Source organism: Hyperoodon ampullatus (assembly GCF_949752795.1).
Source record: "Hyperoodon ampullatus genome assembly, chromosome: 8".
In the NCBI taxonomy this organism is placed as follows: Eukaryota; Metazoa; Chordata; class Mammalia; order Artiodactyla; family Ziphiidae; genus Hyperoodon; species Hyperoodon ampullatus.
This window is the reverse complement of record NC_136921.1, coordinates 75976842-75992064: the sequence shown is the minus strand read 5'-3', so window position 1 is coordinate 75992064 and position 15223 is coordinate 75976842. Positions and strand designations below refer to the sequence as shown.

Genomic DNA, 15223 nt, shown 5'->3' with positions numbered 1-15223 from the left:
TATTATCATGGCAGTGACCAATGCACCTCAGTGATTCTGACCTTTTCTAAGTCACATTTTACTTTCATTTGTATCGTTCAGGCAAAGGAGCTCAAATATCTGAGAAGGGGATGCTTCAGAATAGGCTTGCTTCTGTGCACTAAGGAAAATAAAGCATCTGTCATGACTTCTGAATCTTTTAGATCTTTAATTCTTCAAAATTATTCTCAGAAAATTATCTTAGTCAGATGATTCGTTGTACAATTAGGCTTTATTGCTTGATTTATTGAGTGCTCTCTGGTTTGACGCATTCATCCTCAGCCTAATAGGAGGGAAGATGTTTCTCTGTGGGGCTTCTCACCAAGTCTAACCAGTGGTGATGGCTGAAGTTAATCTACCGTGCCTCAGACTGGTTTGCTGTGGAATTATTTACATTGGGACATTAAAAAAAAAAAAAAAATCTGCTGTGTACCTTTTATTAAATGGGGTGGTGGTGATTAACCTTCAGATAATACATGATCATTTGACAAAAGAACAACAAATTAAAAGAGTAAAGTAATATAAATAGCATAGTAAATTAGCAAATAAATAGTCCTCTAGGGAAAAGATGTTCCAAAAGTTCTTACCAACTTGCTTTCATGTGTTCTTGTCTTAATTGAAAGACATTGACATTCCTAATGAACATGCGAAAGCCATGTTCTCAATACGGGCTGACTGTTCCCCCAACTGCCCATCACCAATGAGCACACCATACAAACCAAGAGAAATGGGAAGTGAGATTAATCTTCTCTCAGTTCATTTTATAGCTCAGGTTTTGCTTACAGGAAATGTTCAATAAATGCTTGCTGACTTGACCAGTTCTGCCAGTAGCATCAGCTGTTCCCTACACAACTAAATACTTTAAAATATTTCTTGAACATTTTACATAATGTTGTGAATTCAACAGGAAGAGCCAAGTTTTTGTTTCCTCTCTTCATAGGACAGAAGAAAGGCAGTTCTGGATTGGATTTAACAAAAGAAACCCACTGAATGCTGGCTCTTGGGAGTGGTCTGATGGAACACCTGTAAGTCTTTCCAAGCTGGAGAAAAGAAAATGAATTCAAAGCAGGCGGCCCTGGAACCACTTGGTAAACCAACCAAGAGAACCTGGAAAGAATGACCATCTTCCCCATGACCCAAATCTAAATCAAAAACTGCACCAGACCTTGGTACCAAAAGAGTTATTTCAGCAAGGTCTTGAGAAACCTTTGCTAGTCAGATAGTTCTAAAGCCAGCTATAAGATCTCATCCCAAAAAGGAATCAAATTCTCTGAAAAAGCCCCCAAAACCATCTCCCATGTGAAGAATCTCCAGCAGAGAAGCAACTATTCTCTAAAATAATACCAGGCTTCCTTTGCCCCCCCCCCCCCCGCCTCTGCTGCATAGCACCTGAATGTGTGAGTGTGGGACCCTTGTCTGTGTCACAGTGAAAAGAAAGATTTTCAGTTTCTCTCACTCTAAAAGAACAGAAATGCCAGCCTTAGAAACAGCTCCTCCTTCTCAGACAAAGCAAGTTATATGGAAGGGAAAAAAAGACTTGCTTTTCATTCAGCCTCACATGTAAAAAAACCTCTATGAAGGAAAGAGGGAACTCACAATTACGTTTTGGGTTTCTTTTTTTTCAGGTGCAATGAGGATTCTCAGATTTTCCTCATAATAGGGAAAAAACAGTAGCAGTATCCCAGATTAAAAAGAGATCCATCTGAAGGCACATGGAAAATCAAGTTATTCAGTTTCACCTGTGAACTGGGGTTAGCAACAGCCTGCAGTGAGCATTTAATGCAGCTCCTGTTCATTGAGCCCTAATCATGTTCTGAGCACTGAGCTGAGTGCACTCCTGCATGATCTCATTTCATCCTTACAGTGATTCAATACAGTGGGTATTAAAATGATTAAAGAGTTTGCCTAAAATAATACATGAGACAGTATTTGTACACAGGTTGTCTGCCTCCAAAGCCACAATATCATAATGTCTCCTTGCTGGCAAAACAGCAGCAGCCAAACTTTGAAATAGTAAAGATCAATAGAGAAAAGGGAGCTATCTCTAGGCCTGCTACATAGATGGTGTTCAAATCTGTAGCAAGGAAGGGGTTTGCAGAAAAGCTACATGCTTATAGTGGGAACAAAAATAGTAAGAGTGTGCTAGTTTAAAAAAATAATGATTTTATCCCAGTACTGCTTCTTTGAAAAGGGCATCAGGACCAGAGAACAGGAAGAGATCTTAGAGATCACCCAGCCCCACCCAACTGTTTTGCTGATGAAGAAACCAAGGCGCAGAGAGTGGAAGGGGCATAGCAGGGTCAACCTACCCCATAAATGGCAGCCACCACGTGGCACAGTTGGGTGGTAACATTAACACGGCACTTGGAGAATAAAATGTGGTACATAGAGGTTGAGAATGCGTTTTAGTAAAACAAACAAACAAACAAACTCATCAGTAATAGGAGAGGAATAGACAATTTGGTTCAGAATCAATGAGATTAAGCGATGAAGCAGTGGACTGAGTCCCTTGCCACTTCCCTCTGGACAAAATAAATATCAAACTCATGCCATTCTCTGAATCTGGGTTTATATATATTTAAGTTAGATGAATTGTTGCATGACTGTGCAGATGTTTGAGGAGGAGTATAAATGGTTTCAAAACCCTCTTTTTTTCAAATTTTTTACCTCAGTTTTACTTATGGTCCATCCACTCTTCTGTCGAGTAGTCATCAAATCATTGAGAAGGTTGAATCTCTAGTCAATACCCCGTTATGTGATCATCCCTGGAAAACATTAGATAGTTTCCTGATTAAAGCTAGGGTTGACTTAGAAGTTAGTGATTAGAGACTAAAAGCCTAGTATTTATGCAAAAGAATCTACATCAAAGGTGAGACTCGATTCTGAAAGATCCTTGAGCCTCTAAACAGTTTACCCAGGATCCCAGGGCTAGCCTAATCTTGCCAGTGAGAAAACAGTGCAAGTTCATCTGACTTGTTCCTTCTGGAGAAAAGAGTAGAATGCCTCTTAAAGAAAGGAAAAAAAAAAAAAAAGGCATCTTCAAGAAAAAAATGATAAAGCTTTGATTAGCTTTTCACAAATGCGGAACAACCTTTAACTGGCATCATAACCATATTTCCTCCAGAAGTCTACTGTGATTTATTTACAGGGATGCCTTTTTGATCTTTTGAAACTTTTTGCGGGGTATCATTATTAAGGAATAATGAACTTCATCTGCTGCAGGTTGTCTCTTCATTTTTAGACAATAATTATTTTGGAGAAGACGCAAGAAACTGTGCTGTTTATAAGGCGAATAAAACATTGCTACCCTCATACTGTGGCTCGAAACGTGAATGGATATGCAAAATTCCAAGAGGTAAAAGTATTAATAAGATCTTTATTATTTATTTGCTTTCTAATAATCTATAGCATTTTCCCAAGTGAACAGTTACAGAGGTCTAAAATTTAAGCACCCTGGAGCACAGTAACAACAGCCTTCATGATGAACCAAATTGTACTCTTTTAGCAAATAATGTATCATGGGGGAATGAGAAAAGATGACACCAGTGCAGTACGCTAACTTAGTAGGAAATAAAAATAACTGCCTATGTCGTGGAATACTGTATTTTGCAAGTACAACCTGGAAGAAATGTCACTGTGACATTACAAGCAAACAAAATTACTTATCAAATGAGTAAGTGAAAGCACCTGGCACAGTGTGTGACACACAGTAGGCTCTCAACAAGTATTCACATCCTTTTCTCTTTAACCAGAGGTCTCTCTTGAGCTTCCTCTTCAAGTATGAGAACTTACCACTTTCCAAACAACACTTGGTTCTTAAATGATCTTTTAAAAAGCAAAGTCCAAAATATTGTGTTTAGACCTAAAGTAATTCAGAGATAGTACACCTGTAAGTAAAGTTCACTCAAACTGGTTTGCTTTCACTCTGCAGATGTGAGACCCAAGATTCCACCCTGGTACCAGTATGGTAAGGACTATCCCGGTAGTTCTTGAATTTCTAATTATGTGCTGTTTTGTAGCATTACTGTGTTATTACATAGCTCCAATCGAGTTTCTCTTTTCTTGTGTCAATTGAGAACTAATTTTTTCAAATTAACAAATTCATCATTAATAAATAATCAAACTAATAAATGTCACTAAATATTACTGAAGATTAATACCATAGCTTAACTCCATTTTCATGACACATGATTTTAAAATATGTATCTATCCCAGACTTTTTAATATACGTGAATGTTTCTTATATGAAACAGACCAAGGAAAATAAGTAAATTGTATACTTATTTATATGTGGGAGTGGGTGTATACACACACATTTTCTTAATGCTGAGTGACCAAATTACACATTTGGGGTCAATCATAGTATACCCTGTTTAAGTGTGTATTACATTGCTCAATAATTGTTGCCTCACCTGTGTTGCTTATTTTTCTTTCAGATGCACCCTGGCTCTTTTATCAGGATGCAGAGTATCTTTTTCATACCTCTGCCTCGGAATGGTCCTCGTTTGAGTTTGTCTGTGGCTGGCTGCGCAGTGATATTCTCACTATTCATTCTGCTCATGAACAAGAATTCATCCACGGCAAAATAAGAGCGGTACTTAAATATGATTAACTATGAGAAACTCAGAGCTTAACTCCTTCTTCTGTCCTTGAGGGATTTTGTTTTTATATTACTTCAGACATTTATCTGTTTCATTAAAAGTCCTAGATTTTTAAGAACTGTTTTTCTTCCTGTTATAGAGATTTAGAGCAAATAATGGAAACACAGGTTTACGATGCTGGTCGGTCATTTCACTTCTCCTCGTGCTTTTTTAGCAACAAAGGATGAGTAAATAGCATTTTATTGTTTTTATGAGGTTCATTCCATCATTCAATGCATATTTATTGAGTCTACTCTTCTAGGGGCTGAGGCTCTATCAGTGGTTAAAATAGACCAAAATTCCTGCCCACCTGGAGTTTTTAGTCTAGTCTGGGAAGGAAGACTGTAATCAATATAAATAAATAGAATTACATAATATTTTAGAAAAAGATAAATGGATAAATGCCATGGAGGAAAATAAAGCACAAATGAGGAACAAAGAGTACTGGGAGGTGCATGGCAGTTTTAATGTTTCAAATTTGACTTATAAGAGTACAGTATTTTTTTAGACTCTATGCAGAAAATGGTAAGGAGTGGTTCTCCATTTCAACTTCAGATAGAGAAATCCTTTGAGAAGCTAGGCTTGTTAGAAAGCAGCCTGCAAAATCCATTAAACAATGAATAGACTGCCAAGGAATAGTGTTGATTTTCAGTGTATTTCTTCAGCAAGCATTTATTGAGCATTAGGTATATCTCAGACATTGTAGTATTTGTCAAGGACACAAAAATGTCAAGGACACAAAAATATCAAGGACACAAAAATGAAATACAGTCAGTGTCTTTAAAAAGCTGGAAATAACATGATGTAATAAGGGAAAAGGGAGCAGTTTGTACAAATTACCAAGGGGGCACCTGGGAGGAAAAACCTCATTCCCAATTTTCCCTAGGAAATTGTTGAAGATAAGAAAGAGCCTTTTTTCTTTTCCCATAATTTAACATTAGTTCATGCTCTGCAGGAATCTTTGGTTGCTCTATCATCTTTTCCTATGTTTGTAAGTTGACTGTTAAAATGAAGCTCTGGATTAAAGCATCCTTGACTTGTAAGAGAAATGTCTCCCCTCACACCTCATTGGGCTTTCCTGTTTCTATAATTCTGTTTGATACACATACAGCCTGTGAAGTGCATGCAGGTTGGAACTACTACTGCATTTTGATGGAAAAGTCAAGAACCAGAGGAGTTAGGTGACAACTGCACTGCTTCACAGAGACTCAGTGGTAGACCAACCATGAGAACTGGATGTTCCCCAGTATTGGTTCATGCATTGTTTTACTACTCTTCATCTCCTACAAATGGAACACTCAAGCCAAAACTGTAATATTAAGTATCAACAAATTACATATCATGACCTCAGAAAATACATTTGTTTCTTTAGCTAGACAGCAGACTCCTCACTCCTGGCGGCAATAACAATAGATCAGGTGAATGGCTAAAAACTAATCCATGGACATGCAAAGTGCACGTCCCAAAAGAAGCTGATATTTGGCCAATACTTATTGTAATGGTGTCAAGCATGGCTAAGTACTAACATTTAATGGCATTTAATCTTTCTAAGAACTCTCTGTGGGAAGTTCAGCACAATTTACAGATGAAGAAGCTAAGACTCCAAAGAGGTGAAGGAACTTTGTTACACAGCAGCTGAGTAGTGGAATTTGGAAGTGATCCCAGGTCATCTGACTTACAAGGTCATTTTAAAAAATGGCTGCAGGCAGCAGAACAGCATATTCATTACATTAAAATGCTAGTTCTAAAATCCATCCAAAAAAAGGAAACCCTTGTTCATTGTTGGTGGGAATGTAAGTTGGTGCAACCTCTATTGAAAATAGTATGGATGTTCCTCAAAGAACTAAATCCAGCAATTCCACTCCTGGGTATATATCTGAAAAAAAAGTGAAAACACTAATTCGAAAAGATACATGCACCCCAATGTTCATAGCAGCACTATTTACAGTAGCCAGGACATGGAAGCAACCTAAATGCCCATCAACAGAGGAATGGATAAAGAAGATGTGGCACATATATACAATGGAATATTAGTCATAAAAAAGAATAAAATTTTGCCATTTGCAACACATATATGGACCTAGAGGGTATCATGCTTCGTGAAATGTCAGACAGAGAAAGATAAATACTGTACGTTATCACTTATATGTGGAAGCTAAAAAACAAAACAAATGATTAATATAACGGAACAGAAACAAACTCACTGATACAGAAAACAAACTAGTGGTTATCAGTGGGGAGAGAGAAGGAGGACAAGATAGGGGGAAAGGATTAAGAGATATAACCTACTATGTATAAAATAAATAAGCTACAAGGATGTACTGTATAGCATAGGGAAATATAGCCATTGTTTTGTAATAACTAAATGGGGTGTAATCTATAAAAGTTTTGAATCACTATGTTGTATAGCTGAAACTAATATAATATTGTAAAACAACTATACCTCAACTTTTTAAAATTAATAAATAAAATAAAATAAAATCCCTCCCCAAAAGATGGCTGTCAGCTCTGTCTCAGACATGCACAGTAGAGGGCTTCTTTGAGCGTTCCAGCAGCGCTTAGCTCTTTTAGGAACCTCTGCAGGTCTTCTCTCTTAACCTTTCCCTTAATTCACTCCCCCAGTCTTTGGTTGTTGGGAAGCCAGTGGAAATGGCAGAGTTAATACCTCCCATTGAAGGGAATAGTAAAACCCCACAGGCTTAGACATTTGAAAAGGCATAGCCAGTGCCATGATCTAGTTGAGGACTAGATCTAGTGATCTCAAACCATGTAGTGTCTTATATGGCAAAATTATTACCAAACCTATGACCATATTAATAAAGAATGCCCTGTCAGTATTATGGGTGAGTGGCTGACTGATCTAACACTGCACTGTGCCACAGAAGAAAATCATCATAGGGAATGTGCAGACCAAGAATGGAGCAAGAAAGCCAAATGGGAAGGGTATCAATTTAGAAAAAAGAATGCTGTACATTTCTATAGCAGTTCTTCCTCCTGCTTAGTTTATAGTAGTTAGGCAATTTTTGTTGGTGGTAGCGGTGGTATTTACGGTGACCATTTACATTTCTTAACCAAGAAATCCCATCTCTAAGAACATCTTGCTGGAATGAGTCAGTCCAGAAGTTCTGGATGAGGAACTAAACATGTAGAGGTCATACCACTCATTCTTGTGGCATGCCCATCCTATAATTGCAGGAAGAATAAGAATTAAATAATTAAATATTTTTAAAGTTACATATGTATTGTATAGCTCCTCTAAGAAGAGTAGTAACTCAGAAAGTGAAAGACAAACATAACATTCAGTTGGGGAGTAGAAGAACTAATTATTGAAAAAGAAAGCTGGATGCATTTTTTAAAATCTGAAGCAGAATTTTTTTAACAGAATATTTCCATCTTGGAAAAGTGATGAGTCAGAATTTCCTCTTTGACTAACAGAAGACCACAAGGCATGATGAGAGGGAATTTTTGAGTACTAGTTTTTTGAGCCATCTTGTTGGTCAGATTAATGCCAAAAAAGTTTTAAAAAATGAGCACTTTAGGCGTTGTTTGACATGAACTAACATTTTTATGCTGTGTTGTACAATATTTGCATTTCAAAATTGCAATTTACTCTTACTTTTAAAATTTTATTTCAAAATATTTCTAACAAAAATATATCAAATCTATTAGTCATCCTCAAAAATCTGGTGTTTTAAATCCTTAAAATAACTTGGTTTTGCTATTTTTATGGAAACATTTTAAGAGATGACAGGTTGTTCTTCCTTATACTGTTTAGTAGATTAATATATTGGCTATTGCTGTGGGTTATTTCTTTTTGGTGTGTTCTTCCATATGATGCTATCTAGAATGACTGCTTTTCTGTAACAAAACACAATTGATACTATGAGGTACATGGTTGTATCACATTTTTTATACAAAAGAATACTAATGTCTTCTATTGTTGCAGTTTCATACCTAAACTGAAATTTACAACATCTATTTTTCACATTGGATTTTTCACTTTGGGTGTCTTCTATCTTGTCCTATGAATTTCTGTTCCATATCACAACAGGTTGTGATGTGCCCTATGGAGGATTACCGTGCTATAATCGAGGTAGTAATAAATATGCCACTTAAGATGCAGTAGTTATACTTCCTCTTTAGAGGTCCTTAATTGGGGCAGTGAACAATCAGGCCATGATTTCTACTCTTGTTGCACATGAGACCTCTTTAGATTGAATGAAATTGTTGTGGTTCTTCCACTGATTTCAAAGCCAGTCTCCATGGACCCATTCCAAAATCTAACAATAGGAGTCTAAATTCAGCATGTAAGAACACATCCATGAAACAACAACTCAGGGATCAAAAATTATAGTTGCTCCATCTTGCATTATTCTCAAATTGCTGATATGGCAGACAGCCACACTGATTAAGGAGTAAAAATACCTGTGTATAAATTAGAATGTTAGAGAGCTATTAGGTTCTGTTGTATGATGACCTGAAATTCACATGGAAAAAATACTTATATATCTTAAAATGCATTCCCAAGTCTTTACAGAAGAAATGAAAGTGTAAATTTATATGTACAAGGCCTTCAAATTAACAGGATTTTAGCATAAAAAATTAAGTTACATTTCACACACAGCACACACACAATAAAGAATATTGATTTAAAGACCTTAGAGAAATCCTTAATGCCTGTTCTTTTATAGTTAAAGAGGGAATTTCTATTTCCTGGGTCATAAGTCCAGTATTACATCTGCTCTAATGTGCATATGCATGTGCATGCCTACGGTGTTTCAAGTTTATTGTTTATTGTACTGGGATCTATGTAATAAATAATGGTGTAAATTCATAAAATATATAAAGGATAATTTTCTAGTTGTCAAACATTGGAAATACTGTCGTATTATTTTGTCCTATAACGCGGTTTCCATTTGAATGGGGAGGGTGCTAATACTTAGTTTAAAAACTTACCAATCAGGCTAATGCCTAAAATACAAATTATTTTTACTATTGAGGTCTTTGTGCCTCGAATTATTTTTCAAGTAGGTGGCATATATGGTAAACTTCTATAAATCACTGAGCACATAAACCACTAAATTTTTAGTCAAAAAAGGAATCCACATTCTATTTTACATTACAATATTACTTTTTAAATTCCTATTATGAGAGTTAGAGAATTTACTTTTAAATATATATAGGAAACATTGTAACAAAGTTATGGCATGTTGTATGAAACCAAAATAATTTTCAATATTTGACTCCAATTTTCTTACATAATGAGGAGGGAGTGGTTTAGAATAATGAAGTTTCAGATCTTCTCAAGATGCTAGGCCTTAGTGTACTCTTCTTTAGATAATTGGGTAAAATACTGAAGAATAGAAAGCTATTAACAGTGACCCCATTAATCTTAATAGTGAAAAGGGAAAAAAAGTAGGATAAATGCTGACATTCTCTCTCTCTTTTTTAAATAGCTATCAAAGTATGGTGTAAACTGGTGGATTGGACTTCGGGAAGAAAGAGCCAATGATGAATTTCGGTATGGACATAGATTAATTTGCATTTAACTTTGTTTAACAGGTTTTTATTTGCAGAATGATTGGACTAGATCTTAGTGATTAACTTGTTGAATAGGAGATTGGTTTAAGATGGTGCAGTAGAAGGATATGCTCTCACTCCCTCTTTCGAGACCACCAGAATCACAACAAATTGCTGAACAATCATCAACAGGAAAACACTGGAACTCACCAAAAAAGAAACCTCACATCCAAAGACAAAGGAGAAGCCACAATGAGACTGTAGGAGGGGCGCAATCACAATAAAATCAAATCCCATAACTGCTGGGTGGGGGACTCACAATCTGGAGAACAGTTATACTACAGAAGTCCACCCACTGCAGTGAAGGTTCTGAGTGAAGGGTCAGGCTTCCGAACATGGGGGTCCAGCAACGGGGCGGGGGGAATTCTTAGAGAATCAGACTTTGAAGGCTAGCGGGATTTGATTGCAGGACACCGACAGGACTGGGGGAAACAGAGACCACTCTTGGAGGGCACACACAAAGTAGTGTGTGCACTGGGACCCAGGTGAAGGAGCAGTGACCCCATAGGAGACTGAACCAGACCTACCTGCTAGTGTTGGAGGGTCTCCTGCAGAGGTAGGGGGTGGCTGTGCCTCACTGTGAGGACAAGGATACTGGCAGCAGAAGTTCTGGGAAGTACTCCTTGGCATCAGCCCTCCCAGAGTCCACAATTAGCCCCACCAAAGAGCCACATAGGCTACAGTGTTGGGTCACCTCAGGCCAAACAACCAACAGGGAGGGAACCGAGCCCCACTCATCAGCAGACAAGCAGATTAAAGTTTTACTGAGCTCTGCCCACCAGAGCAACAGCCAGCTCTACCCACCACCAGTCCCTCCCAACAGGAAACTTGCACAAGCCTCTTAGATAGCCTCATCCACCAGAGGGAAGACAGCAGAAGCAAGAAGAACTACAATCCTGCAGCCTGTGGAACAAAAACCACATTCACAGAAAGATACACAAGATGAAAAGGCAGAGGGCTATGTACCAGATGAAGGAACAAGATAAAACCCCAGAAAAACAACTAAATGAAGTGGAGATAGGCAACCTCCCAGAAAAAGAATTCAGAATAATAATAGTGAAGATGATCCAGGACCTCGGAAAAAGAATGGAGGCAAAGATTGAGAAAATGCAAAAAATGTTTAACAAAGATTTAGAAGAATTAAAGAACAAACAAACAGAGATGAACAATACAATAAATGAAATGAAAACTACACTAGAAGGAATCAATAGCAGAATAACTGAGGCAGAAGAATGGATAAGTGACCTGGAAGACAGAATGGTGGAATTCACTGCCGCGGAAAAGAATAAAGAATGAAAAGAAATGAAGACACAGCTTCCCTGGTGGCACAGTGGTTGGGAATCTGCCTGCCAATGCAGGGGACGTGTGAGTTCGTGCCCCAGTCTGGGAAGATCCCACATGCCGCGGAGCGGCTGGGCCTGTGGGCCACGGCTGCTGAGCCTGCGCGTCTGGAGCATGTGCTCTGCAGCAAGAGAGGCCGCAAAGGTGAGAGACCTGTGCAAAAAAAAAAAAAAAAAAAAAAAGAAGAAACAAAAAAAGAAATGAAGACAGCCTAAGAGACCTCTGGGACAATATTAAATGCAACAACATTCACATTCTAGGGGTCCCAGAAGGAGAAGAGAGAGAGAAAGGACCCGAGAAAATATTTGAAAAGATTATAGTTGAAAACGTCCCTAACATGGGAAAGGAAATAGCCACCCAAGTCCAGGAAGCGCAGAGAGTCCCATACAGGAAAAACCCAAGGAGAAACATGAGAGACACATAGTAATCAAATTGGCAAAAATTAAAGACAAAGAAAAATTATTGAAAGCAGCAAGGGAAAAATAACAACATACAAGGGAACTCCCGTAAGGTTAACAGCTGATTTCTCAGCAGAAACTCTACAGGCCAGAAGGGAATGGCATGATATACTTAAAGTGATGAAAGGGAAGAACCTACAACCAAGATTACTCTACCCAGCAAGGATCTCATTCAGATTTGATGGAGAAATCAAAAGCTTTACAGACAAGCCAAAGCTAAGAGAATTCAGCACCACCAAACCAGCCCTACAACAAATGCTAAAGGAACTTCTCTAAGTGGGAAACACAAGAGAAGAAAAGGACCTACAAAACAAACCGAAAACAATTAAGAAAATGGTCATAGGAACATACATATCAGTAATTACCTTAAACAAAAATGGATTAAATGCTCCAACCAAAAGACACAGGCTCGCTGAATGGATACAAAAACAAGACCCATATATATGCTGTCTACAAGAGACCCACTTCAGACCTAGGGACACATACAGACTGAAAGAGAGGGGATGGAAAAAGATATTCCATGCAAATGGAAATCAAAAGAAAACTGGAATAGCAATACTCGTATCAGATAAAATAGACTTTAAAATAAAGAATGTTACAAGAGACAAGGGGGGACACTACATAATGATCAAGGGATCAATCCAGGAAGAAGATATAACAATTATAAATATATATGCACCCAACATAGGAGCACCTCAATACATAAGGCAAATGCTAACAGCAATAAAAGAGGAAATTGAAAGTAACACAATAATAGTGGGGGACCTTAACATCTCACTTACACCAATGGACAGATCATCCAAACAGAAAATTAATAAGGAAACACAAGCTTTAAGTGACCCAATAGACCAGATAGATTTAATTGATATTTATAGCACATTCCATCCAAAACCAGCAGATTACACTTTCTTCTCAAGTGCATACAGAACATTCTCCAGGATAGATCACATCTTGGGTCACAAATCAAGCCTCAATAAATTTAAGAAAATTGAAATCATATCAAGCATCTTTTCTGACCACAATGTTATGAGATTAGAAATCAATTACAGGGAAAAACACAAACACGTGGCAGCTAAACAATATGTTACTAAATAACCAAGAGATCACTGAAGAAATCAAACAGGAAATCAAAAAACACCTAGAGACAAATGACAATGAAAACACGATGATCCAAAACCTATGGGATGCAGCAAAAGCAGCTCGAAGAGGGAAGTATATAGCTATACAAGCCTACCTCAAGAAACAAGAAAAATCTCAAATAAACTATCTAACTTTACACCTAAGGAACTAGAGAAAGAAGAACAAAAAAACCCGAAAGTTGGTAGAAGGAAAGAAATCATAAACATCAGAGAGGAAATAAATGAAATAGAAACAAAGAAAACAATAGCAAAGATCAATAAAACTAAAAGCTGGTTCTTTGAGAAGATAAACAAAATTGATAAACCATTAGCCAGACTCATCAAGAAAGAGTGAGAGGACTCAAATCAATAAAATTAGAAATGAAAAAGAAGTTAGAACAGACACCGCAGAAATACAAAACATCCTAAGAGACTATTACAAGCAACTCTATGCCAATAAAATGGACAACCTGGAAGAAATGGACAAATTCTTAGAAAGGTATAACCTTCCAAGACTGAACCAGGAAGAAATAGAAAATATGAACAGACCAATCACAAGCACTGAAATTGAAACTGTGATTAAAAATCTTCCAACAAACAAAAGTCCAGGACCAGATGGCTTCACAGGTGAATTCTATCAAACATTTAGAGAAGAGCTAACACCCATGCTTCTCAAACTCTTCCAAAAAATGGCACAGGAAGGAAAACTCCCAAACTCATTCTATGAGGCCACCATCACCCTGCTACCAAAACCAGACAAAGATACTATAATAAAAGAAAATTACAGACCAATATCACTAATGAATATAGATGCAAAAATCCTCAATAAAATACTAGCAAACAGAATCCCACAACACATGAAAAGGATCATACACTATGATCAAGTGGGATTTATCCCAGAGATGCAAGAGTTCCTCAATATATGCAAATCAATCAATGTGATACACCATATTAACAAACTGAAGAATAAAAACCATGTGATCATCTCAATAGATGCAGAAAAAGCTTTTGGCAAAATTCAACACCAATTTATGATAAAAACTCTCCAAGAAGTGGGCATAGAGGGAAACTACTTCAACATAATAAAGGCCATATACGACAAACCCACAGCAAACATCATTCTCAATGGTGAAAAACTCAAAGCATTTCCTCTAAGATCAGGAATGAGACAAGGATGTCCACTCTCACCACTATTATTCAACACAGTTTTGGAAGTCCTAGCCACAGCACTCAGAGAAGAAAAAGAAATAAAAGGAATACAAATGGGAAAAGAGAAGTAAAACTGTCACTGTTTGCAGATGACATGATACTATACATAGAGAATCCTAAAGATGCCACCAGAAAACTACTAGAGCTAATTAATGAATTTGGTACAGTAGCAGGATACAAAATTAATGCACAGAAGTCTCTTGCATTCCTATACACTAATGATGAAAAATCTGAAAGAGAAATTAAGGAAACACTCCCATTTACTCTTGCAACAAAAAGAATGAAATACCTAGGAATAAACCTACATAGGGAGACAAAAGACCTTTATGCAGAAAACTATAAGACACTGATGAAACTGATGAAAGAAATTAAAGATGAAACCAACAGATGGAGAGATATACCATGTTCTTGGATTGGAAGAACCAATATTGTGAAAATGACTCTACTACCCAAAGCAATCTACAGATTCAATGCAATCCCTATCAAATTACCAATGGCATTTTTTACAGAACTAGAACAAAAAATCTTAAAATTTGTATGGAGACACAAAGGACCCCGAATAGCCAAAGCAGTCTTGAGGGAAAAAAACGGAGCTGGAGGAATCAGACTCCCTGACTTCAGACTATACTACAAAGCTACAGTAATCAAGACAGTATGGTACTGGCACAACAACAGAAAGATAGATCAATGGAACAGGATAGAAAGCCCAGAGATAAACCCATGCACATATGGTCACCTTATCTTTGATAAAGGAGGCAGGAATGTACAGTGGAGAAAGGACAGTCTCTTCAATAAGTGGTGCTGGGAAAACTGGACAGGTATATGCAAAAGTATGAGATTAGATCACTCCCTAACACCA

At 37.3% G+C, this 15223-nt stretch overlaps 1 protein-coding gene across 1 annotated transcript in view; it reads left to right on the top strand.

Moving 5' to 3' along the window:
• Positions 1–15223, top strand: part of PLA2R1 (phospholipase A2 receptor 1) — a 117303-nt gene that overhangs the window by 73803 nt on the left and 28277 nt on the right. The window contains exons 14-18 of the mRNA XM_079710312.1: positions 959–1043; positions 3241–3373; positions 3950–3985; positions 4455–4612; positions 10115–10179. Coding sequence (XP_079566438.1) covers positions 959–1043; positions 3241–3373; positions 3950–3985; positions 4455–4612; positions 10115–10179 — 477 coding nt within the window. The remainder of the gene's footprint in view (positions 1–958; positions 1044–3240; positions 3374–3949; positions 3986–4454; positions 4613–10114; positions 10180–15223) is intronic.